The 27,259-nt window shown below is 45.1% G+C and overlaps 2 protein-coding genes across 2 annotated transcripts in view; one reads left to right on the forward strand and one right to left on the reverse strand.

Annotated features, from left to right (window-relative positions):
- Positions 1-266: 266 nt before the first annotated feature.
- TMEM229A (transmembrane protein 229A) lies at positions 267-4,480 on the forward strand. Its single transcript, XM_068276373.1, has one exon. The coding sequence runs from the start codon at positions 387-389 to the stop codon at positions 1,335-1,337; it is 951 nt and encodes a 316-aa protein (XP_068132474.1). The 5' UTR covers positions 267-386; the 3' UTR covers positions 1,338-4,480.
- Positions 4,481-16,556: 12,076 nt separating this feature from the next.
- The window catches only part of LOC137563662 (ADP-ribosylation factor-like protein 8B-A), a 53,828-nt gene continuing 43,125 nt past the window's right edge, over positions 16,557-27,259 (reverse strand). The window contains exons 5-7 of the mRNA XM_068276374.1: positions 24,504-24,571; positions 22,263-22,333; positions 16,557-17,991 (exon numbers count right to left, since the gene is read on the reverse strand). Of these exons, the coding sequence (XP_068132475.1) occupies positions 17,942-17,991; positions 22,263-22,333; positions 24,504-24,571 (189 nt within the window). The 3' untranslated portion in view covers positions 16,557-17,941. The remainder of the gene's footprint in view (positions 17,992-22,262; positions 22,334-24,503; positions 24,572-27,259) is intronic.

Genomic DNA, 27,259 nt, shown 5'->3' on the forward strand with positions numbered 1-27,259 from the left:
TAGCAGTACTCTGATACTGTTACAGCAATAATAATTATTTAGCAGGTGCATCATCCTGGAATTGTCACTAATGAGTTGTGTCCCATATGCACATTGCAACCAGTGAGGAAGTAAATGTACACTGTCCTATAAGTAAAAGATGTGCAATATGATATTGGGCAAAGCAGCAACAAGCACTGATTGGCTGCACAGATATTTGTAATACAAAGCACAAAAGACTCCTTGTATGAGGAGAAAGGGGTTTGAGGTAAATGGGGTGGGAGAGTGCTGGCTTGTTTTTATGACAAGTACAGTGCACGCAAGGAGGGGCGATGGATGCGGTGCCAGCCGTTTGGACCAGAATCTGGGGTACCACTATGCGGCTCTGACAGCTGGCAGTCTGCAAGATGGGCAGGAATCAAGGGGCCTGGAAGAGACAGCTTAGCAGAGCCCGTGTGAAGGCTCCATCGGTGGCAATCAGCCAGCCCCTGCCCGTGTGGATGAGGCTGTATTTCTATGGCATGCACGGCCTGACCCTGGATGTACTGAGCTCCTGTGTCCGGCGCTTCCCCCATAGCCAGGACTACAGCCTGCTGGGCTTCTCGTCTCCATACCGCTGCCTGCTGCATGCCCTCGCCCACCTGGCCCTGGAGAAGATCTACCTGCAGAGGAAGAGCTTCCCGGACAATGGCTTGGCGTTCCACTTTGTCTTCTACCCCTCGGTGTTCGTGGGCCTGCAGATCCTGCTCCGGAAAACGCTGCTGCAGAGCTGCCCCCAGGAGCGGCCGGTCAGTGCGGCGGCAGAGCTGGGGCTGCAGTATGGGCTGGCTGTCTACTTCTCGCAAGTGTTCCTGCAGAGCTTCCTGCGGCTGCAGTATGAGCAGCCCAGCCTGGACTCGCCACAGCAGCCCCGCACTGCAGACGGCGGCCAGCGGCTCCCGCTGCTGCTGCGCTTCCTCTTCTTCGGCATGCACGGCTTCCTGGACGAGGTCTTCTTCACCTCCATCTTCAACCTGCTGGAGAAGCCGGGCAGCCCCCTGAGCGGTCACACGTCCCTGTGGTCCTTCTTCATGTACGGCAGCTGCAGCCTAGTGGTGGACAAGCTCTACTTCTACCTGAGCTACAGCAGAGGATGGGCTGTTTGGAGGAGGCTGCCCGTCTACATCCTCTTCGCCTACACCTGGGAGTTCTCCTGGGGGTTAGGGCTGCGCACCTGTAACGCCTGTTCCTGGGATTATTCTCACTACCCTCTGAATTTTATGGGGCTGGTAACCCTCATGTATTTACCAGGCTGGATATTCCTGAGCTTCTATCACGACCTGCTGTCCAAGGTGCTGCTGCGGATACGCTATGCTTAGACGTGTGGGGATGCTTGTATTCTGCAGTTCACTTTAATGGTATTATTAGTAATGTTTTTAAAAACTAAACCACTGTTTTTACTTCAAGGACTATGGGGGCAACGAGGGACCCAATTAAATTGACAAACTCACCTAACGATGCCAAGGTTATATATATATTTTTTTTATAAAAATGTGAAAAGAGAAGTATGCAACAATGTACGTTTTGTATCCAATGTTCTAGATACTGAGGAACACCAGTGCACAATACATAGGACCTCTTGGACAGACCAAAAAGCTTTTCTGTATACAGACTTTGTTATCTATCAAGTCATGTTTCCTACATGCTAAGTCATGACGTTTTTATTGCAAAATATAAACTTTTACCTGCTGAATTGCATCAGGACCAGATCTTTTTTTTTTTTTTTATTCGGAAGGCCATACACTATACAATTCATAGTACAGATTTACCAAATCTATGCAGTATAAGGGCTGAGACCACTAGAAAGAGCAAATTGTTATTACAATCACAGCGCTTTTGGAAGCAATTTTTTTTTGTATTTTTCAGAGCGATATCTGGCAGTTTTGCAGTTAAAGGGATCCTGTAAGGAAAAAAAAAAGTGCCCCTGGGGAGGTACTTACCTAGGGAAGGGAAAGACTCTGGATCCTAATGAGGCTTCCCCGTCCTCTTCAACCTCCTGGATCCAGCGCAGACAGCCATAAAAAAGCATGCAGCAATATTTACCTGTCCACACTCCTGCGCAGGCGCAGTACAAGCTTCTAATTGGGCTCCGGCAGAAATAGGATACGCTATTTGCGCAGGTGCGAGCCGATCGGTAAATATTACCGCATGCTGAAGCCCCTACTTCGAGGGCTGACAGCGCTGGATACCCGAGGATCAAGAGGATGAGGAAGCTTCATTAGGATCCAGAGGCTTTCCTCTCATGAGGTAAGTACCCCATAGGGGCACTTTTTCCCTTTCAGTGTCTCTTAAATGCAAGCGATTTGTAGAGAAATGCCATAGCAATTTGTGATTTCCATAGGTTTGGTAGGAAAAGCGCCACAAAACCACTTTGCACAGGAACTGAAAAGCATTTTTGCAGCAATCCTATACTTTGTATTGAAGTGCGCACACTCCAAAAATGCTGCAGTCTCTGCGATTGCAATGCCAGGAAATCGTAATCGCTACTGTGTCATCAACTCCATTGACTTTCATTAACCTAGTGCTTTTAAAATAAAAACAACAGAAGTGGGAAGGCTCTGGGTCCTGTAGAGCCTTCCCATTCTCCTGCCGGTCTCCACGTTCCCCGCTGGCTGCTCTGTTTGAACCTCCCGCCACAGGAGATTTCAGCAATTTTCATAAGCACTTGGGCTCCTGAAGACCAGCGGCTCTGCACAGCTCACGCATGAGTGCACCAGAGAGGGTGGTCGCACGTGCACAGTATGGAGCGGCCCGTCTTCTGAAGACTGCCGAAGTCTCCCCAACCCGGAAGAGAGCAGTCCATGACCAATTGGTCGAGGTCTGCTAACGGGGGAGCCTTCGGGGGAACGCAGAGACCGGCAGGAGAACAGGAAGGTTCTATAGTACCCAGAACCTTCCCTCGCCTTAGGTGAGTATCTGTTTTTTATTTTAAAATTTGCTTCAGTGTCACTTTAAAAAGCTCTTGCAGCGTGAATCAGCCCTCATATTGAAACTATTCTATAGGACTGCCCACTTCCTGGTAAGATTTTTCAGAAACTGCCCCTCCAATTGACAAATGAATGGCCAACAAAATATATATGGCCAGCAAAACAGAATGCCATATTTTCAACTAAAATGTGATTAAAAGCACAATCGAAATTAGATGTTCTGTGAGTTAAGCCTTGTACAAATGCTATATGGCTTTCATCTGAAGCGGCTGGTCAGGGCTGCCTGTTTAAAATCTAGAGCAGTAATGGCTAACCTTGGCACTCCAGCTGTGGTGGAACTACAAGTCCCATGAGGCATTGCAATACTCTGACAGCTCTAAGCATAACTTGGAGAGGCAGAGGCATGATGGGATTTGTAGTTTTGTCACAGCTGGAGTGCCAAGGTTAGCCATCACTGACCTAGAGTGTGTACAGTGGTCCCGTATCCTCCTTGATGCATTGGCCAATAGCATTGTTCTCTTACTCATCCGGCCTGCTCCATCATGTACCATGCTGTTTGCCCCTACTCCTTCAGGCTGGTTCACAAAAAAAGGTGTCCAGTTCTGTCAGTTTTTGACAGCTGGAATCAGTGTTTCTATGGGTGTGATCACACATAAAAGGTGTACATTTCCAGTCCAGTCCTGTCAGTTTTCTATGGTTGCGTTCACACATAAAAGGCGTACATTTCCAGTCCAGTCAGGTAAAACTGATAGAAAACTGATGCAAAACTGACAGGACCAAGAATGTATAGCTTTATATGTGAACCAAGCCTTCCTCCGTAGCAACAGAACACATTGCTTAGGCTAGTGACACATCTGTACTGTTCCAGCACCAAACTGTCACCTAAGGGGTTGAGTCCCAGTCCCTGCCTCCCAACAGTAAGACTGCATTCCCACTTGAATGGATAACAGACATCGCTAAACTAACAGTGAACAGCTATTTTATAAATTACACTTGTCACTCTGCAACAAATCCACAGATCCATTGCAGTAAGTGCATCACACTTCTGTGCAGTCTACGATAATCCCAGGCAGGGATTGGCCATTGGGGGGTAATGTATTTGCCCTAGTCTACATGTCCGCTGCTATTCGCTTCCTGTACACAGTCTGATGGCTGGCAGAAGCATGGGGTTCTCCACTGGTCTGCATAAAACCAATGGGAATCCTCAGCACTAGGGAGAATTTTCATTGGTTCATGGTAGTCAAATGAGAATTCTCTCTGTTGCTAGGGAGAATTGGTCTAATGAGCCTGTGGTGAGCCCCAAGCTTCTGCCAGCCCCTGGGCTGAGTACAGAGGCACAGAGTAGCAGCGGGACATGTAAGTGGCGATTGCTTCGGACGGGCAGATGCTGAGCGGATGCAAAATGGACAGCGGTCATCAGCCTGTTTTGCATCCGCTCAAGTGGGAACTGAGCTGAATTGTGCGTGTGAATGAGGTTTTATATGTCACTTCTCGAACAATGAATTATATTATCTTTATATTGATTGTTTTAAACAACAAATGTATTCAGTACAGTGCATTTAATAAAATAACTCCATGAAAGAGTTGTATGGAAGCACATTAACTTGCAATATTTGGTTTGATAACAGTCTAACCACACAGCCAATAAGCACTAATTCATATTCATTCTTTTTATCGCTCTCTCCTTAGGCCTCTTCTCCACGAACTGTTGAACTGTGTGCTCAGCAAGCAGTTATGAGAGTTTGAGACTTTGTATTGCTGTGCGTTAGTCTGCGTTATACATTTTTATAACGTGCGACTTTAACGTCCCACTGTGATGAGGCCTAAGGGCCCTTTCACATGTGCAGTTGATAGGCAGTGAAAAGCCTGTAAACCGCTCACAACTGCTTGCTGTTGCCTGGTAACTGTTTGAACTGTGTGCTCAGCAAGTAGTTACCAGACAGCAGTGAGCAGTTGTGAGAGTTTGAGAGGCATTTCACTGCCTATCAACTGCCCATGGAAAAGAGGCCTCAATCACTTGTGAAGATACATCTTCGCTAGGGTATGTGGTGACCTGATAGGTGGTTGCTCTCCAATCAAAAATAATCATGGACAAGCAAGCTCTTATCACACTGGCCCTCAAAAGGGAGTAGACAGTGTGAGGGAGGAGATACTCCAAAACAGTGAATAAATAAATCTAAAAACAGTTTAGTATTACACATCATCATACATAAGAAAAACAAGAGGTAGTCTTTTAAAAACAGTTGGGCACACTCCTGTTTCCTTATGTCAATGCAAGTGTCTAGAACTCTAAAATAAAATAGAAGGCTAATAGCCATCTATACAATGCTGATCAATAAGAAGACTCTAGAGATAATTTTTTTTTCTTCTACGTATAGAAGGCTATTTGCAGTGTCCGAAAAAAGGCAACAGGCTGGCAGGTTTTTTTTCTTCTGCATGCAAAAATTTGCATCCAATGTCAACGAGCCCATTGATGTGCATGAGTTGTCAGTTCTGATGCATGTTCACACTGCAGAAAAATGTGCACAAATTTCACAAGTGTGAGCCTCACCTAAAAGCACCTGTAAACCGAATGATAAAAAATACACTTATGTCAGTTGCTGGTATGGTTCAATAGACCCGGTTAAAGTGTACCAGAGACGATCTGTAAAAGAAAATGTATACATACCTGGGGCTCCTACCTTGCCCATGCAGGCTGATTAGTCCCTCTGAGTCCTCCTCCTCTGTCTCCATTCTCTGCTATGGGTCCCGGCAAGTGAGTCAGTTGGCACAGGCGCAGTCCAGCCAAGCATGCTCCCGTGGCTGGGAGTGTTCTGTGCCTGTGCAGTAGTACAGCGCAAGCGCAGTACACTCCCAGCCACAAGAGCACAATGGGGTGGGCGGGTGCGCTCAGCCGGGCCACACGTGCACTGAACTCCGACTTGCATTACTTAGTGGGACTAATAGCCGAGAATGGAAGCAGCGGAGGATGCTGAGGGACTGATCAGCTGGCATGGGGCTGGAGGAAGAAGTCCCAAGTATCTATGCATTTTCTCTTGCAGGTCGTCTCCTGTTTCCCTTTAAGACTGGGGTCCACAAGGGTGCTTCCAGAAGTACTTTCTAATCCCAGCTGTCAGCAATCATGAAGCCCTATGAGAGTTGCTGCACCTGCGGTGTTGCAATCACAGATCATTTGCAAAGTGCTGCATGCAGCATTTTTGGAACAATCATGGAGAGATTTAATGGCTGCTGGACCAAGTCACAAACATTACAGTAATCACGTGTGAAATTGTGGTACTTTGCAATTTGTAAATCACAAGGGGTTTCCATAATCTCAAAACCGCTTGTAGTGGGCCCCTTACCTTAACCACTTGAGGACCAGCATTGAATTCTGTGATCTGTGCTGGGTGGGCTCTACAGCCCCCAGCACAGATCAAACACCAGGCAGAGAGATCAGATCACCCCCCTTTTTTCCCCACTAGGGGGATGATGTGCTGGGGGGGGTCCGATCTCTCCTGCCTGCGTGTGGCTGGCGGGGGGGGGCACCTCAAAGCCCCCCTCCGCGGCGAAATTCCGCTTCCCCCCTCTCCTACCTGGCCCCCTGGTGATCCGGGCTGCACAGGACGCTATCCGTCCTGTGCAGCCTGTGACAGGACGTCCCCTGTCACATGGCGGCGATCCCCGGCCGCTGATTGGCCGGGGATCGCCGATCTGCCTTACGGCGCTGCTGCGCAGCAGCGCCGTACAATGTAAACAAAGCGGATTATTTCCGCTTGTGTTTACATTTAGCCTGCGAGCCGCCATCGGCGGCCCGCAGGCTATTCACGGAGCCCCCCGCCGTGAATTGACAGGAAGCAGCCGCTCGCGCGAGCGGCTGCTTCCTGATTAATCAGCCTGCAGCTGGCGACGCAGTACTGCGTCGCTGGTCCTGCAGCTGCCACTTTGCCGACGCACGGTATACACGTGCGGTCGGCAAGTGGTTAAAGGGACTGCGAAACACCTCTCATAGGCATGAGTTTAAGACTCCATCCAGTACAGCAAAGTACTTAAAGATGCATACCTTTCTGTAGCTTGTGCTCTCCTCTTTCATTTGATGTTTAAATCACTGTCCTACACCAAATAGTTTTCGTTCGATTTCAATTTAAAAATCGTGGCTGCCATCTTGGCTATGTTATAACTTCCGGGTCACCACTGTCTTCTCTGTTAGAGAAGTGCATCACTGAATGAAGCAGGATGAGGAAGTGACAGGCATGGCTATTGCAAGAGGCTCCTCCAGAGGGGTCATAGCACGACTTTGTTGGAAGTCGTCTGGCTTAACCACTTGCCGACTGCACGCTTATACCGTGCGTCGGCAAAGTGGCAGCTGCAGGACCAGCGACGCAGTACTGCGTCGCCAGCTGCAGGCTGATTAATCAGGAAGCAGCCGCTCGCGCGAGCGGCTGCTTCCTGTCAAATCACGGCGGGGGGCTCCGTGAATAGCCTGCGGGCTGCCGATGGCGGCTCGCAGGCTAAATATAAACACAAGCGGAAATAATCCGCTTTGTTTACATTTGTACGGCGCTGCTGCGCAGCAGCGCCGTAAGGCAGATCGGCGATCCCCGGCCAATCAGCGGCCGGGGATCGCCGCCATGTGACAGGGGACGTCCTGTCACTGGCTGCACAGGACGGATAGCGTCCTGTGCAGCCCGGATCACCGGGGAGGGGACAGGTAGGAGAGGGAGGGGGGAATTTTGCCGCGGAGGGGGGCTTTGAGGTGCCCCCCCCCGCCAGCCACACGCAGGCAGAAGAGATCAGACCCCCCCTGCACATCATCCCCATAGGGGGGAAAAAAGGGGGGCAATCTGATCTCTCTGCCTGCACCCTGATCTGTGCTGGGGGCTGTAGAGCCCACCCAGCACAGATCACTAATAACCACGCTGGTCCTTAAGGGGGGGTAAAGGGTGGGGCATCAAGTGGTTAAAGGCATGCCCATGAGAGGTGCTTGGAGTCCCTTTAAGGTGTGCTGTAGTGTTGTATCATTGTGAACAGTGGGCAGATTATTTAGCTGCATATGGTGTTCATAAATACAGGTGCAAGCCACTGTGGTTCAGTAAGGCCTCTTTTCCACACAGTTGAACTGTGTGCTCAGCAAGCAGCTGCTGGGCAGCAGCAATCAGTTGTGAAAGCTTGAGAGGCATTGCACTGCCTATCAACTTCTCTGTGGAAAAGAGGACTTAGCCCTAGTAGCAGCAGTCATGGAAGCTGGTAAAAAAAGTGCCTAGGCATTGCTAAAGTGGCTATGTACTTGGACCTTTAGGACTTTTGTAGATAGGGTTTTGATTTCAGGTCTCTTTCTGATTGAATTAACTCAATCTGAAGCGGTCTGTGGACATGTAGAAAAGGTAAATTCCTTTAAACTGCAGTTGACTTGCAGAAAAGGTACATTGGGTTGTATTCACTAATAGCCAGTAAAACGGTTGTGCGCAGAGAGCGCACAGCTGTTTTATCGGTGCTGCCGATGGTGAAGTTACACACATTGTAGGTAACTCAAATGTGTATGCATGGTGACCAGTAACTTTCACATCAAATATGCAACACAGATTGAGCTAAGTGCGCAATGCATACTACCTCACCGACTGTCAGGCCTGGAACCCACTACAAATCGCTAGAGTTTTTAATAAGTGATTTGTAAGCGATTTCATGAGTGTTTTCCGGCGCTTTTAGGATCAATTTTAAAAAGTGTACGCTTTTTTGGCAGCGATTGTGTAGCGATTTGCGATTAGTGATTTTAATTCTGATTGGTCCTTTCAATATATCAATTTTATTTACAGTTTGCAATCACACTCAAATCGCTATGTGTAGAGATTCAGGAGCGATTTGCCAGCTCTTCAGTACATTACATTGAAGCGCAAACGCTTTCAAAATGCTGCATGTCCTGCGATTGTGATTTTGCTAATCACAATCGCTACTGTGGAATTTGTTACATTTCCTTACATTGGCAGAGCGTTTAGGGAAAGCGCTAGCAATTCAAGGCGCTCCCTCAACACTCAAAAAATCGCTCTTGTGGGTTCCAGCCCTCAGTCATACCGGGAAAATTGCTGTGTGCTCTCTGCACATACCAGTTTCCCCAGCTTTCAGGGAATACATCCCACGGAAACCAATGGTTAAATGGTGATTGAACTGCAGAAAAACATCCATCTACACAAAGCCTGTAGAGGAGTGTAGCTTCAATTGAATTTAGAAAAATGATATTGCATATGTCATTTATACACAATTCATCTTATAATAAAATATTATTTTAATTGCATTTCCAGTTCAGACTGCAGCCAGCTACGATTTTCTAGACATTATGAATAAATCCTTCCTTTCAGGAATGGCAACAGGCCACTGTTTAATGGACGGAGCCATTTCTGATCTTTTTTTTTTTTACCCCAGACAAAGCAACCTGTGTCACCCACATGCGCTACTAATACAGGGCCATTCACGTATTTTTTTTTATTGGATAAAATACAATTAAAGGGCCTTTGGTAGTAAAAGCATTATCCTTTGAAAGTGTGACATAGGTCTCGCTAGTTTCCCAGAATATCCAGACAACCTGTGGGCACCAAAGGGGCAGATCAACACGCTACATACAGCACAGCAAATGGTGGGTGCGAACACAGCAGAGTGAAGGTATCTATATCTATATATCTCTATATCTATATCTCTATATCTATCTATCTATCTCTATATCTATCTATATATATATATATACTGGGCATAATATGACAGTATGTGAACTTATACTGCAAGCTGTAAGCATTTTATTAGGATTGCTCCCAAATGCATTGGACCCAGCTGGAGCAGCACTGTATGCATTATTTGGATACACTTTACTACTGGAGTCTGATGCAGATATGTACCATGCATTGGATGAACTGATGAACTGTTGAACACATGCTGTGTGAAAAAAACCTTACAGATCAGGTTTGAATGTTGTGAAAATGCAATAGACAGTACACAGGGCCGGTTCAAGTAACAATTGGGCCCTAGGGCAAAATTAGCCTGGGGGCCCCCCCAACCAAAAATCATCATTAGAGGCCCTTTGTTGCAGCCAAATTTTCCTCCTGGGCCCAAGAGCTGGCTGCTGACCCTCCCCCAATCACCTCCCAACTTAGACTCTGCAGAGTCCCTGTGGAGCAACAGTTAAGATGGGGGAGGGACACCTTGGGGGCCCCTACAGGCTCTGGGGCAATTGCCCATTTTTTCCTATGGTAGCTCCGGCCCTGACAGTACACATGGACAGGCCCAAGTAATGGACACTTTATGCATATTCACTGGGTGAAGGGGAGTAAAACCTAATCTTAGTCTAACACAAATTCACCTGGAATGGTCCCTGGCAAAGAAACAACATTTCACTTACCTATGGCTTCCCAAAGCCCTGAGCAGCCGTCCTGTGCCCTCGCAGGTCCACAAGTGTCCTCCAGTCTCCGCTGCAGGTTAGTTTCCTTTTCCCTGGCCATGCATATTCTTCACGTTCCACCTGTCAAGTGCGCCCTGCTATCTATTTATCTATATATATTTCCACCAGGTAAATTTTGATTCACCAGGGATTTTTTTTACTAAGGCATCACAATTATTAGATTGCACAAGGCACTATCTATACTATTTTTGGACGTTATAAAAATGTGTTGTGCAGTAGGTGAGTTGTGGAACCGTACTTGTTACTATATTATACAGATCCACAATGCAGTGTATGTGTTGGGAACACCCTTATTCTTTGGTGCGTGTGTTTTTTTTTTTTAATAAACCAATATTTATATACATACATTGCAACCTTTTTGCAGCTGTCATTACTTAGGCCCCATTCACACTTGCAGTTTTGTAAAAACCGGAACGGATGTCCGGACCGCACCGGATCCGGACCTAATCCGTACGGTTCCTATCCGGATCAGGTCCGGATCCGGTCCGTTTGCATCCGTTTTCCGTGCGGTATGAACACGGTTGCAGTCCGGATCCGGTTTCTTAAAGACATAACAACCTGTAAATACCTGGGGTCTGGGAGGTCAGCAGAAGCTCTGGGGTCATTGTTAGAGACAGGTGGACGTGTGGAGACCATACGTGGATACAGAGACTGCAGTTGGGACCATGGATCCAGTCATTTTTTACTCATACCTGGGAATTCTCTCCTTCATGTTGTTCACCTACTACTATGTGGGGAGAAGGCCTCACCTCCTCGTTATCAGACATGTTGCTGCCAAAGAGCTCCAGCATGAAATCCCTGCTGCTCCACTCTGTGAACGCTGGGCCCATGTGGTCCCCATCCATAATGGCCACTAGAAAAAGCATAGGAAGTGGGGTAGAACGTCCGGTTTTTATAGCCAGTGTGTTGTGCGCTCTCCGGTTCTCTATTGGCAACTGACTGCACTCAGACCAAAGGGGGCTGAATAATTATGCACACCCCACTTCGCAGTTATTCATTTGTAAGAAAATGTTTGGAATCATGTATGATTTTCATTCCACTTCTCACATGTACACCACTTTGTATTGGTTTTGCACCTGGAATTCCAATAAAATTGATTTAGGTTTGTGGCAGTAATGTGACAAAATGTGCAACACTTCAAGGAGGCCGAATACTTTTGCAAACCACTGTAGTTTGACTGGCAAGTAAGCCGGTATATGTGCCCATTTCCTAATTGAAGGGTCATAAAAAGATCAGAACAATAGCAGACTAACAAGTCACTATACGCGTAAAGATGGTGGCCAGTACTGATCTCTAGTCACTTCTAAAGATTAGTTGGTATACATCTAAAGCCTCATACACACGATACAATTTTCCATCAGATCAACCAGTGATCTGTTAAGAAATTGCATAATGTGTAGACGTCTCAATCGATTTTGCATGAAGTACCCAAAATCAATCGCAACATAGAATTTCCAATTGGATTCTGATCTAATAAATCCATCAACCTGATGAAAAATTGTACCATGTGCACCCAGCTTTAGGATAGGTTCACAGTGGGAGCTGCGTTGCTTGTAGAAAACAAGAATGCAAAGTCACACATCATGCGAGTGAGTAAAACATATGCTTCACTGCCACGGTTAACGCACACGTTTTATGCTGAAACCCATTACATTGCAGGGCTGGTGTCCCTTGGATCGCACTGAACGCTGCATAGACTTACAAATGCAGCGAGATTCTGTGCATTAAAATACCTCTATTACGTCTCACCATTCCACGGTGAACTTAACCTAATGCATTTGGAGTACAAGATGTATGGCGTGGATTTGCTCCAAAGAACACGCATTACATTTCTGTTCTATTTTATTGCAATGTTTAACATACATATGCATAGAAAAAAATATTACATTTATAAAGCTTACATGAGGCAGAAAATTTAACAAATCAATGATCAATTGCAAAACTTACCACTTTATTTTTACAACACAAAAGCTGTAAGGGTAATCAAAGACAAATTTTGTGCTGTTAATTTAAAAACCGTGCTTCATCACAGGTTCTTGAACAGATCTAATCATTAACAATGACCCACTGCCAATATTGCATTCAGAAATTATTCCCATTTAGTAAGGCAAGTGCAGAAATCCACACAAGCCAAAAAGGCAACATATATCATTGGTAGCTCAGTGTAAGTACAAATAACTGCCTTCTGCACAGTTTATAACATAAGAACCAAAGATGACCACTTCTTTATGTAAAGTGTACCTGGACTTTGGATGGCTTTTTTGTTAAAAGACATCTGTATGTTCTCCAGAGTGTGGTCATCTACTAGTCCTTACTATACCCCTAATGTCTTATCCCCCACATTGCCTCAATTTTCTGAGGGTCCAAAGCACTAGTTAGCTATAAAACCCCCCAAATATTTTAATGTTGACTGTCAATATATGCAGGACTTCCTTAGCCAGGAACCCAGGAACAGGGCAAGTTTCAAACTGGTGCAAATATATGAAACTTGAAAACTGACCAATCAAAAGCTGCAGCATTTGACTGGTCTATTATAAAGCGGACATAAACAGCAATGGACCCACTACCACCAACCACACAAATGCCAAAAGGGAGTCAGCAATCCAGAGAATTCAAGAAAGAGGGATTCCGCTACACCGATGGGTGGGGACGGGGGGGGGGGGGGGGGGGGGGGGAAGTCTCCATTTATTGTAACATCAGTGGATACACAATGTTCAAAAAAGCTCACACATCGGAGCTCATGGCTCCTTAATCATAGCTTAAGCTATGATTAAGGAGCCATGAGCTCCGATACGCGTGAACTTTTTTGAACATTGTGTATCCACTGATGTTACAATAAATGGAGACTTTTTCACCCAGCCATTGGTGTAGCAGAATCCCTCTTTCTTTTGCCATTATAAGGTCTCTTGCACACTGCAAGCGATTCAGATTCCGCTTTTTAATCAGTTTTTACATCCGATTCAGATTCCGATTTGCAGTGTGCAGGGAGCAAACTGAAAATCGGAATCTGAATCGGATGTAAAAACTGATTAAAAAGCGGAATCTGAATCGGAATCAGTTGCAGTGTGCAAGAGGCCTTAAGCTGCACAGAACTGGCATAAAAAGAAAAAACTGCATCAGCGTGTACTTAACTGCATCTCATTCACCATCCCTACCAAAGATTCACAGATTTAGTTTTTTGTACCTGTATTTAAAGGACAACTGAAGTGAGAGGGATATGGAGGCTGCCATATTTACTTCCTTTTAAACTGTACCTGAGATGTAAAGTAAAAAAAAAAAAGTTCATTCTCTTCAGTCCCTCCCTGTCCTCCTTCAGGGTTTTCCACAATTTAGCCAGTCGGCGCAGGAGCAGTTCGCCCACGCACTCAGTGATGGGAGCACAACACAGGGCATGTGTGCGGGCGAGCATGCACAGTTCCCCCTGACTCGCCGAACTACCGGGCAAAAGTGTTGAGAATCCAGGAGGACAGCGAGGGCCCGATGAGCCTGAACAGGGCTGGAGAAAGTAGTGTAATATGTGTAATGATCCTCTGCTTGTAATCCTTTAGCCATAGATGCAGAACAATGCAGGCTAAGAGTTTCCTACATTGTGAGATCTGACAAGATTAGCTGCATGCTTGCTTCTGGTGTTGCTCAAACACTACCGCAGCCAAATAGATCAGCAGGGCTGCCAGGCAACTAGCATTTTAAAAGAAAATGAATGGCAGCTTCCATATTCCTCTCACTTGTTAAAGTTCTGTAGGTAAGGATATTCTAAGATCAATATAGTTTGTAAAGTCTAATTAACAGAATGATAAAATGATGAAGGGCGTGAACAAGTAGGGGCTGGTTCACACAGACGTCTGCAGAGCTTTTGCTCGGCGCCGCGTTTAAACGCTAGCTTTTAAAGGCTTTTGGGAAGCTTTCAAGTCTAGAGGTTTGGGTCCCTACACGGATTTCCGCTTTCATGAAAGCCTGCAAAAGCTAGTCCTAAACGCTCCCATTCACTTGAACAGGACAGCAGTAAATTCCAAAAAACCTTGCATCTGAAACGCCACAAAAGCATCCGTGTTATCCAGTCCTAACAAAAGCTATGTTCAAACTAGGTCCCCCTGCTGGACAATTTCCCAGTGCAGATGGCAGCAGAAATGCAGAAACAGACCCATGGCTTCCTATGAGCCTGTTCACCAGGTTCATCTAATGCATTAACCCAACTTGAACAAGAAAAATAGACCTGCAAAAGATAAAAGGTACGCTTTAATTATGTGGCTTCTACAGCTACATTGGGGAAAGATTATGACCTTGTGTTATAACATTTTAATTCACCCAATTTATATAATACAGGTTTACAATCTGCTAGAATTGTTCATATTATGTTTGCAATGGTATTTTCTTCAGGTTGTAACACTTCAGCTACATGTGTTGTCCAGAATCTTTTAAGATAATGGAATGAATTCAGTATGTGCATATTACCTAAGCATAAAAGTATTTCTGCTTCACTAGAAGATGTGCTAAGCCCACTACAGGAAAGGTGCTTTGCACTGTTACAGTCCTACATGAATCTTTATGGTAAATACATTTTCTTTTAAAACCTCACGTTTTAAGAATGATAATCAATGCTTCATAAACTGGGTAGTGTAGTAAAAAAAAAATAAAAAAAAAATAAAAAAAAAAGCGCTCAGTAATAGTTTTGTATTAACACGTTAATGTTCTAGATCACGAAAGCAGCACCCCGAGGGGCAAATAGGTGGGTAATTAATTTAATAAGTTGCCTACTGTTTTGCTCCCAATGGCTGGTTACACAAAGGAATCTAAAAAGGCCTACTTTTTGGAGGCACCTACAGATTGTATTTCTAGGACAACTGTGCATATGATGAAAGCTCTTTAAATTGCTTTTTTCCTCCCTTATGTCATGGTCACTTACAAAAAAATAAAACCCCAAAAGCAAACTTGCAACTTCCAAAATAGCGTGTGAAAGAGCAGTGAGGCCTGCTGGTATCTTTGTATAGATCATTTTCAGGCATTACTTTTGTAAAAAAAATAAAAGGAAATACTGAGAATCCCCAATGAGGAAATGGACTAGCCCCAAATATGTCAGATTTAAAACTATATACTGTAAGTGACTTGGGAGAATTTTTTTTTTTTTTAACACCATGCACTTTTTACTCTGGGCCGAATGTACATCTTATATGTATGCATTGTAAATGTTACAGTTTGTTGTGATAGTGGTCCTTTAAAGCAATCCTGTAGTTAGACACTTGCGTAAGGAGAGGGAAGTCTTTGATCCCATAAAGCCTTCCCTGTTCTCTCTCCATGCCCTTGGTCCCCCCGCTAATATGAATGCACCTCTAGGTCAATTAAGTCTTCGGCCCTCCTCAGGCTGCCTTTGGAAGCACTGGTGTCCTGAGTACTTCTGAAGACAAGAAGATCAATACTGGTCTTGTGCATGCGCAGTATGGATGTCTGGGACGCAAGTGCTTCAGAGGACGCACAAAGGCGGCAACAGGGGAAAGCTGGGTAACGAGGACATGGAGGAAGGACAGGGAAGGCACTATGGGATCCATAGCTTGCCTTCTTCATTGGTGAGCATCTAACTCAGTGATGGCTAACCTTGGCACTCCAGCTGTGACAAAAACTACAAATCCCATCATGCCTTTGCCTCCCCAAGTTATGCTTAGAGCTGTGAGAGTATTGCAATGCCTCATGGGACTTGTAGTTCTACTACAGTTGGAGTGCCAAGGTTAGCCATTACTGCTCTAACTTATTCTTTTGCAAGACACTCCAGGGTTGCACTTTCACTTTTAGAAAGCAGCCGTAAGAGAGACCAGTGCCTGGCTGGCTGGTGTAATGGTTAAGGTCTCTGCCTCTGACACAGGAGACCAGGGTTCGAATCTCGGCTCTGCCTGTTCAGTAAGCCAGCACCTATTCAGTAGGAGACCTTGGGCAAGTCTCCCTAACAATGCTACTGCCAATAGAGCGCGCCCTAGTGGCTGCTGCTCTGGCGCTTTGAGTCCGCCAGGAGAAAAGCGCACTATAAATGTTATTTGTCTTATCTTGTCTGATGCATGGAAAGCCTTACCTGCTTGTGTTGTGATGTACATTCTCCGACTCAGACTTTGTCAATTCTCTTAATTCAATTTCACAGGAGCTTTGGTGTATCCCTCATTACAAATTACAGTACAAATAAATAATTGCAAGTTAGGATCACAGAAAACTGTCCATCTTTTTATTGAAACAAAGTTCATTCAAATGTAACAAGTAATAGCGGCTAACATGCATGGACAAACAATGTTCCTTAGGTTCATCATAATTTATTCCCATAGTAAAATGGAGTCGAGTTCAGAGCTCTGGGCCAGGTCGTTATAGAGCAGCAAGTTAATATAGGCTCAGACAATCATTTTCATTACTTCAACATACTGTACTATACCATGGGTGCCAAACATAATACGCAGACTGGACGTCCATGATCAATGTGAGTTTTAGATCAATGCATAGAAAACGAGGGGGGAGAAAGAGGTCTAAAGTGCTTTTCCATAATAGTGGCAAATTGGTTTCAAATTATAGAAATAACCAGTGCCTCATATAGCAATATTTACACTTAAATTTGAAGGCCTCAATAAAATGGTTAACCAAGTGGACGCTCAAAAAATTGCATTTACACCAGACAGCTACCAAGTGTGGAGTTCCTGTAATAAAAAAAAAAAAAAAAAAAAAAAAAAAGGAGATGCAACAGGACGACGACGACAACTCAGATGCAGATTTTTAGCGACCACCTTCTGACAGAGAGAAGGGTATAAAAGTAGCATCATTGAACATTCTGCATGCAGTACTTTCAGGATGGTTATAAATCACCATAGAAATGTGTAAATAACACAAATTGTAGCCTGTAAACAATCTAGTATTACTCCCAATGATTGAAAATCTCAAGAAAATACCTTTGGCAGACACACACCATTATGCATAACACATTTAAGGCAACCCTGATGAGTTATATTAATATTTACAGCAACTCAATTAAAAAGTACCCAAGGCAAACACATACACATTCAAGTTGAACTTGCCATTGTTTTCATATAGCGCAAGATGTTCTGTATGGGGAAAAAATACAAATAACAGGTATAGATTTGCTAGAGTGGAACAACATCATGTAAAGCTTATAAATAGGCGATACATAAAAAATCCACTACAAGGAAGGGTAACGGTGGCGTAGCATCATGGCTTTGCTGAGTAGTAAATACACAAGAAAAAGAAAAAAGGTTGCACTGGCAACAGAGAATATGAATGATCACACTACTTCCTGATCAGTAAGGAGAAGAGAACAAGATGCCAGAATTCAGATGCATGAGTAATCCATTTATAGTTGTAACACTGCCCTGAAAATCCATAAGTGCTAAAAGGTTTGGACGTATACAAGATGAGCAAACCACGTTTTTGATTTCTTGCTGAAGTGGAAAATAGAAGTTGGTAAGTTTGTACAAACTGCTCGGAATGAGGTGTGAATTCCAGTAGCAGCTTAGCTTCTTCATTCCCCCTCCTGCTAGGACTGAAGGGCAGAATGGAAAGGACTCTGGGAAAGAGGATTCAGGTGGTGGAGACTTCAGTAATGCCTGGACTTGGAATGCTGAATAAGCCACTGCAATGTGATGTCTAAAAAAACAAAAACAAAAGCACTTAAGTACAGAAAACAAATGCAAAGTCTACAAAGAACAAATTCCTAAATGATTAACATGGGCCATGTTTTTGTGGTCTCCTCCTACACTCCAAACATATTAGTAAGTTAATTTGTGACTAAAGTGATCCAAATGCAAGCATGGATTTGGTTGTGCTGGAAACCGAAAACAGTCTGATGTATACTTAACATACAAGACTAAAGGTGGGTACACACGTCAGATAAAAGTCTTTGGAAAATGAATCATCACAGACCAATTTCACCCCCTTTCATATAGTATGAGAGCCATACTCTACACAGTCTATTCTATGGAGCTGAACTCCACATCAGAAAAAAATCTTTGCAAGATGCTGCACACACAGATGCTGTACACATTCAACAGATCAGTATCTGCAAAAGATCTGTTCCTGCCAAAGATCCATTCCTGCAAAATGCATTCATAGTCTATGATATCTGCAGATCCCATACACACCTTGTTTAATGGACATTCATCTGCAGATCAGACAAATATCTGCCGATCTGAAGATCCAACCTGGTGGATCTGACCTACAGATAATTGTCCGTTAAACAAGGCGTGTATGAGATCTGCAGATAGATTATGAATGCGTTTTGCAGGAATGGATCTTTTGCAGGAACAGATATTTTGCAGATACTGATCTGTTGCATGTGTACAGCGGTCTTTGCGTGCAGTATCTTGCAAAGATTTTTATCTGATGGGGAGTTCAGCTCCTTAGAATAGACTGTGTAGAGTATGGCTCTCATACTACATGAAAGGGGGTAAAATTGGTCTGTGATCTTTCATTTTCCAAAGACTTTTATCTGACGTGTGTACGCAACTTAAGTTAGGAAGCTAGTGCAATGGGAACTGGAATTGTCCTTTGTACAAGGGTAGGGGAGGGCTCTTTCACAGAGACCCAACAGCAGCCCATCCACCAATCAACTGCTCCCATCCACAAGGCAGTTGCAAGTGTTCAGCATGGGTGATGGGTTGTCAACCATATCTCACATGTTCATCTGGGCAGACAGTTGCCATCTGCTAGCCATTGCAAGAAGCACTTTGACAGCACACTGAGCATGCAGTGTTAAATGCCAATATGTGGGTTACAAATGATGACAATGAGTTATTTTACATACACGTTGAAGGTCTTTCCTACTTTGTCGACATTGCTACGCTAACATGACATGTCTGTATGAAAAGGACAACTGACCTGAGGGGGATATGGAGGCTGCCATTTCCTTTAAAACCATACCAGTTGCCTGGCAGCCCTGCTGATCTTTATGGCTTCAGTAGTGTCTGAATGACACACCTAAAACAAGCATGCAGCAACTGCAGTCAAAGTTAAATCAAACATCTGATCTGCATGCTTGTTCAGGGTCTATGACTAAAAGTATTAGAGTCAGAGCATCAATAAGACAGCCAAATAATTTGCATTTTAAAATAAATATGGCAGCCTCCATATCCCGCTCAGGTCAGTTCTTAAAGTGGTGGGTAAAATGACTTTGGAATTACTTAACATGGTTTACAATATTAAGGTTTTCCAGATCCAAGCTGCAGAAACATGGCACATTTGCAAGTGTATAGGAACATAACCCACTATCAAGCCAGGGTAATTTACTAAGACATCAAGGCTAGTGGTGATGCGACAAAACAACCAATCCCTTTCTGACCAGAATATGAAGGACCAATTTCTACCTCACACAGCACATCGAATTTCAATACATATCATGCTGAATCCACTGAATGTCCAACGGTAGTGTTGCACTGTTCCATACAATGCATCACTTTGTTCCATTAATCAACCATTGCTCCGGCCCCCCCATCAATAAAAAATTTGCTGCCCATCTAATCTATTGTTTTGATCAAATGGTTGATGGATTTAGACCCAAAGTTGATCAACTGGACATGCTGGGGCACTGAAACTGGCTCCTGAGGGGTACACAGAACGTTGCTGTTAAGCAGCTGTGCACAGATGCAATTGGGGTGGGAGCTGGTGTAGTAAAAGCTAAGCCGCATCAGGCTTAATCAGCCACAAGCGTAACAGATTTTACTAAGTAAAGAGGACTATACCATATACACAGAAATAGTCCAGTATATACAGGTTTTAATTAAATCTGGCAATTGGGGGAAAAACAAAACAAAACAAAAAAAAAAAAAACGTTCTAAACAACTGATCTGTTTGACTCTGGCCTCAGCTGCTGTTTCTGTGAGGGCTGGTGCACACCAGGAGCGCTTCTGAGCACTTTTCAGATTGCCAGCGCTTTAAAAAGCACTTGGCTACTGAAACCCTATGACAATGTTCCCACAGCAGCATTGTGATATTTCTTAAAAATTGCAAAACACGCTGCATGTAGCATTTGTTGGAGTGATTCAGCTCAAATGAATGAGCAATAACAAAAAAAAAAAAAAAAAAATTCACAAAATCGCTATTGCAAATTGCTAGCAATTGCAACAGCGATTTTGGTGTGCACTAGCCCTGAGGGCTCGTTTCCACTATAGCGAATCCGCATGCGGGCACTGTACGCGGATTCGCATAGGTAATGTAAGTGGATGGGGCTGTTTCCACTTGTGCGGCTGCGGCAGCGTTTTTGGTGCGGCAGAAATCTGCACGGCCGTCAGATTTCGCGTGCAGAAGGAATGTGCGCGAATCGCCGCTAATGTAACTAATAGGGAAATCGCATGCGGGGTGACCATGCGTTTTTTGACGCGAAATCGCATGCGATTTCGCATAGGTATTAATGTTATTTCACTCAGGCAGTGACATGGTTAAAATCACATACAGCCTTACCTATGCGGAATCGCATGCGAAATCGCGGCAAAAACGCATGCGGAATCGCACCCGCATGCGATTTTGTCCGCGGTGGAATGCAGGCGATTCCGCACCGCACTAGTGGAAACGAGCCCTGACACATGAATGAGGTGCTCTGACAACCTGAGGAACACCGTGCAGCTTTACATCTCGTGATCAGGGATGGGCTCACGAGTAGTTCACTACTCAAATTCGTGATTAAAATGAGGCTTAATTGCCTCAGCTGTGTGGCTGGGAGAGAGAGGGTGTTACTTACCCACAAGTCCGCTGTCTTCTATGCATTCCAAACGTCTTGCACGTGTCTTATTGGATGCGTTGCAAGACTCACTACCACGCACTTCCTCTTTCAAGCTAGGAGGAGAAGGTGCAGTAGTGAGTCTTACAACACTTCCAATAGGACACGTGCAAGACGTTTAGAACGCATAGAAGACAGCGGACTTGTGGGTAAGTAATCCCCTCTCTCCAAGCCACACAGCTGAGGCAATTAAAGGTACATACACACGTCAGATTTTTCCAAACGACCAAGCGTATCCATCAAAACCGGTCTTATCAGCTGAACGACCGTTCGTACACATGGCCGATTTGACGTCCAAATGACCGGTCGCTCAGACGTCCAAACGTCCGGTCGTTTGCAAAAAGACGTGTGTACGCACCTTAAGCCTCATTTTAATCATGTATTACAGTAGTAAACTACTCGCAAGCCCATCCCTAATTGTGATTACATAATCCACCAGTAAAGGCTGTACTTGCCTTCAGCAGTCCTGACCAGACCTACCCAAACACGCTTATTTGGATCTACCAGATCTTGCTGATCAGCACCTCTGTAAGAAATACTGTCATTTAACAGTTCTTCCATTGTAATAGAGATGAGCATGTCCCTATTTTCACTGCACTGAAAAAAAGCGGTCTCTGCATCAGGTCCATAGGAATTATTATAGGAATAGCTTGCTGGGTAATCTGTAACACATTGCGGGAGACATCATGAGCTAATTTTCAAACTAATACCTTCTGCTTTGCATAACATTTTAGTAAGAGGGTTTTTTTTTGTCCTTTGTAGCCCCTTACACACTCCTAGGAGTTCTGGTTCACCATAAGCTTGCAGGCTAATCTAACTTTATAGGAATACTAAGACATTTGTCAGTAATCGTGTGACAAGTTGACAGCAGCACACTCTTTGCTGCCAGGCTTGCAATGGTTGAACACCTTCAGAGTACCAGAAACAAAAATGTTGCTTGTGACATGTAACACACACATTCACCACTACGTTTACCTGTTCCTTGTTAAAAACTGCACCGATTACGCAGCCACACCTTTTACTAAAATTGTTGTCAAACACAAGCAGCAAACAGGATAAACTAATATACTCATCAGCATGTGACCATTTACTTAGAACCAGTCATAAGGGTAAGAAATAAAAAGGATTCATAAAATAAAAACATTACCTATATTATCTTTCTCCTTGCAAGAAATAGAATAGCAACAAATTTCTCGATCTTGAATTGCCGAAAGGTTTCTACAGAAGACAACATTTTGAATGTGTTAAAGGAGCAGAAATGTATTGAATTTCTTTAGTTTCTTGAACAAAGTAAAGGTATATAACAAGTAAGTATCACAAAGTCCATCCAATCGAGTTGAAATATCAAGCCATCCATAATATTTCACCTTTTCATTTGCACTAAAAAGCTGCCTGAAAAATGAGCAATGCAAATCAAGAATTCATGTCTGGTGACTGAAGCAGAAGGCAATTGTCTTGCATTTGGTAGCATGACTCATTCAGCAAAATCATGACATTTCCAGGAAGATTTGATATTGGCTGAAGGGTTGAGAGTGAGAAGGACGTTCTATGAGAAGCAAAGGGCTTGTGTGTATTTGGTTGTCTATCTGGATAGAACACAGATCATAGTGGTTTCTAAGTTAGAAGTTTACAGTGTCCTATCCAGGGTTGGGCAGCACAATGCTACAATACTAGCAGCATCAGTCCTCCAGATGCCTGGGCTCACACTGGGAGACAGAGCCGGGACAAGGTCCTTCAGCACCCAAGGCTGAGACAGCAAAGTGCGCCCCTCCATCCCTCCCACCCCAGCTGTCACACACTGATTGTTGGGGGCCCCGGGGCCCCCAACACCTTAATCTCTAGTTATCTGGCTTGCAGTCACTGCTATGTATGCCCTCTTCTTATTTCTTTCTGCTTCAATCACAATTAGGAATGACAGCTGAATGAATTGTGCGCCCCCTCCTACACTGCGCCCTGAGGCTGGAGCCTCTTCAGCCTCTGCCCGGCCCTGCTGGGAGACACTGGTTGTTTTGACGATTTGCATTGTCTACAGAGAGCTGCACACGCAATGCTTTGCTATGAACCACTTACAATTTGGCAACTTTTTTGCGTTCATTTGTGTTTCCACAGTTACTGTGTGCAGCTTTTTACATACACACACGTACGTTTGAAAAACTTTATATGTATTTTAATACTATACATTAAAAAGGCATGCAAACACTTCAAAAATTGAAAACTGCGCCAAAAAATGCAATGCAGTAAAATTTTAGCAAAACTTTTGCTATTCGCACAGCTGAAGTGTGCACCCAGCCTAGAGTACTTAACATGAATAAGTGATTAAAAGGTTTTAAAAATGGGGACTAGAATTAATCCAATGTACTAGCATTTTAAGATTTACTGATATGGTGTTCGTTTATGTATTGTAAACTAAAGGTGGCCATAAATCTCTCGACTTGGCAGCCGACCGATCATCCAACACTACTATCGGATCCGTGCCCAGGGCTGTGGAGTCAGAGTCGGGTGATTTTTGTACAAAATCCACAGCCCTGGCAAGGAGTACATTTGAAATCGGCACCGGTAGACTTGGGCGCAGGATACAGCGGTATATAGCTGACCCTGCTTCTGCACAAGTCCAGGCCGATTTAATTACCATTCCCCCTCCAGGCCGCCATGGATAGTGGGGGAATGAAATCATTCGGCTTCCAGTGATTGCTGGAGGCCGAATTATTATGTTTGTAAGCAACCTCGGCTCCGTCTTCTGACAGAGCCGACGTTACTCACTGAGCGCTTCAATAGGAGTGATTCCTATAGTAGTCTATGGCTGCGCCCAAATCTAGCAGCGCTGAAAAGCACTGCTCCGCTGGCAAGTATTAGACTAAGGAGTCAGCGCCATTTTGGGTACCCGGAGTCTGAGTCAGTGGTTTCATAAACTGAGGAGTTGGAAAATTTTTGTACTGACTCCACAGCCCTGTCCGTGCCGCCAAGAGCATACCCAGTCGGACCAAAAAATTGTTTGGACATGCTGCAAGATGTTGGGCTGTCGAAGCAATATGTAGACAGGAGAGGAACGGGACTGAAAGCCAGACTGGCTTTTTTGGCTGCTGCATATTGTCAATCATATCCCTGGCTTCTGGGTGGAGTTACTGAGCTCTGGATCATATACTGTATATCAAGCAACTAAATACTGGTCTCTAAGAACTCCGATACAGTACTATATATTTTGCCAATAGCCATCTTTTTCTATAGACAATTAGGTTAGATGGATTCAATATAAAAACCATAAAGCATGATGGTTTCCTGTACACAGCCTGCGTCTTTCATCGTCGCTTCCTTCATTTACCACTGTTACACAGGACCTTGGGGCTGCTCACACCCCTTACTGCAACATTACATTCATGTGTTTACTCACAGTTTTTCAATTAGCTGTTTTTCATCCAAAGCGCCTGCAAGATCTCTTTTGTTCCCAAGTACTAAAACCTAATAAAAAGAAAAGCAATTTTACTATTAAAAAAAAAAAAAACCCCACAGTATTGAAATGGCAGAAACAAATCCTGAATACCCCTCTGACCATGCATGGTCAATACAGATCTGGTAATAGCTTGCACATTCTGTTGAAATATCTCCATCTGGTGATTAGAAATAGCACTGCAATTTAAAATATCCTCAACAGGAAAATACTTTTGCAATACATGTGAAAGTTCTCCAAAATAAAATGTAAAGAGACACTAAAGTCTCAAAAATCCTCTTTTTCACTTCAAAAAACTGTTTCTTATCCCTGCCCTAACTAAAATGCTGCATCCCTGCGGCTGTAATCTAACTAAATCCCCCCTAAACCGCCCCCCCCCCCCCGCAAAATCCACGACTTTCTTGGTCAGGGATTTTGCTGCCTCCATTCGCGTCCATCAGCGGCGGATCTCCGCCTCACCCATCCCTCTCAGTGAAGGAAGACAAAGGGGCGGGGAAGAGGCAGCGATCCGGGCTGACAGACGCACTGAGAGGCAGAGCTGCAGCTGAAAGCTCAGCCTCTCACGGAAACGCTGCCCGGATTGCCCCAGGGGAGTTTAGGGGGATTGAGTTAGATTACAGCCACAGGGGATGCAGCGTTTTAGGTAGGGCAGGGATAAGAAACAGGTTTTTGAAGTAAAAAGCTGATTTTTAACCACTTGCCGACCGCACGCTTATACCGTGCGTCGGCAAAGTGGCAGCTGCAGGACCAGCGACGCAGTACTGCGTCGCCAGGCAGCTGCAGGCTGATTAATCAGGAAGCAGCCGCTCGCGCGAGCGGCTGCTTCCTGTCAAATCACGGTGGGGGGCTCCGTGAATAGCCTGCGGGCCGCCGATGGCGGCTCGCAGGCTAAATGTAAACACAAGCGGAAATAATCCGCTTTGTTTACATTGTACGGCGCTGCTGCGCAGCAGCGCCGTAAGGCAGATCGGCGATCCCCGGCCAATCAGCGGCCGGGGATCGCTGCCATGTGACAGGAGACAGCCTGTCACTGGCTGCACAGGACGGATAGCGTCCTGTGCAGCCCGGCTTACCAGGGGGGGGGCCAGGTAGGAGAGGGAGGGGGAGGATTTCGCCGCGGAGGGGGGCTTTGAGGTGCCCCCCCCCCCCCCGCAACACCCGGCAGGCAGGAGCGATCAGACCCCCCCAGCACATCATCCCCCTAGTGGGGAAAAAAGGGGGGCGATCTGGTCGCTCTGCCTGCACGCTGATCTGTGCTGGGGGCTGCAGAGCCCACCCAGCACAGATCAGCTACAACAGCGCTGGTCCTTAAGGAGGGGTAAAGGGTGGGTCCTCAAGTGGTTAAGAGACTTCAGAGTCTTTTTAAATGGCGGTTACTTTTCTCAATCCATTTTTTTCTCACTACCTAGGTCAAGAATGTCTAATCATAAGGATACCCATACACTAGTGCTTTTATATTTTCATCAATTTATTTTACAAAAACTACGATTGAATCTAATTTGCATAGCTTAAAGAACCAGAGATGAAATAAAGAAAAGATTTTATATAGACCTGGGACTTCCTCCAGCCCCATACGCACGGATCGCTCCCACGCCGCCCACAGCTACGAGAACTGGCTCCCCACTCTTCCGTCAGTCGGAGCCAGTCTAGCGTAGGAGAAGTGCGCTCTTTGTGCATCTCTCCAGCAGCCACTGGGGAGAGGAGTAGAGGGTGCACTTCTCCTGCGTAGCTGGCTCCGACGACGTCAGTGTCGGGAGCCGGTTCTCGTAGTTGCAGGCAGCGGACGTCTCTGGTTCCCTTTAGACTCAACAGTCTCCTGAAAATTAGGTTTTTACTCTAAAAACCTCATTAACATTAATGCCCCTCTTAAAACGCCGCAGAACCGTGGCTGAAAACCCCATCACCCCAAACTCACGGGGGTACATCGCGGGCTCCTTCCGCATAGAGACAGCGCAGCTCTGCCTCTATGCGCGTCAATCAGCCCGGATCGTCGCCTTTCCCCCGCCCCTCAGTCTTCCTTCACTGAGGAGGGGCGGAGGAGAGGCGGAGATGCGCGCTGATTGACACGCATAGAGGCGGCAGCAAAATCCACGACCAAGAAAATCGTGGATTTTGCCTGCTGTGTACCCCTGCGAGTTTGGGGTGATTGAGGGGGGTTTCAGCCGCGGTTCTGCTGCGTTTTAAGAGAGTCTTTAATGTTAATGAGGTTTTTAAAGTAAAAACCTCATTTTCGGGAGACTTCAGAGTCTCTTTAAGCAAAATTGGTACTTACCTGTACGTTTTATACCATCTTGTAAATGTGACTGCCTGCTGTTTTAATTCTATTTACCTCCCTTATTTTCTTTCATTTACACTGTACCCTGCTTCAGTGTGATGCACCATTCCTAGTATTAGTGGTATTGAACGAGAAGTGCCCACTCCTCAAAGTGGTATCCCCTGCTTTACTGGAATCATAGTCCCATCGCCTGCTCCCTAGCTGGGCTCTGTCCTCCCTGCTTTGCTGGGCACAGGGTGAAGCTGAAAAACGGCTCACCCTGCTCCTGCAAAAGTCATGGCAGCTTTAATTACTATTCGCACTCCAGGACGCCGTGGACTCTGGGGCAAGACGTAATTTGGTTGCCAGCTACTGCTGGTGGCCGAATTACGCTGTATTAACCATTATTTGGGCTCAGTCTCTGGATGTTGCCCAAATTATCTGA

Source organism: Hyperolius riggenbachi, chromosome 3 (genome assembly GCF_040937935.1).
Source record: "Hyperolius riggenbachi isolate aHypRig1 chromosome 3, aHypRig1.pri, whole genome shotgun sequence".
Classification (NCBI taxonomy): Eukaryota; Metazoa; Chordata; class Amphibia; order Anura; family Hyperoliidae; genus Hyperolius; species Hyperolius riggenbachi.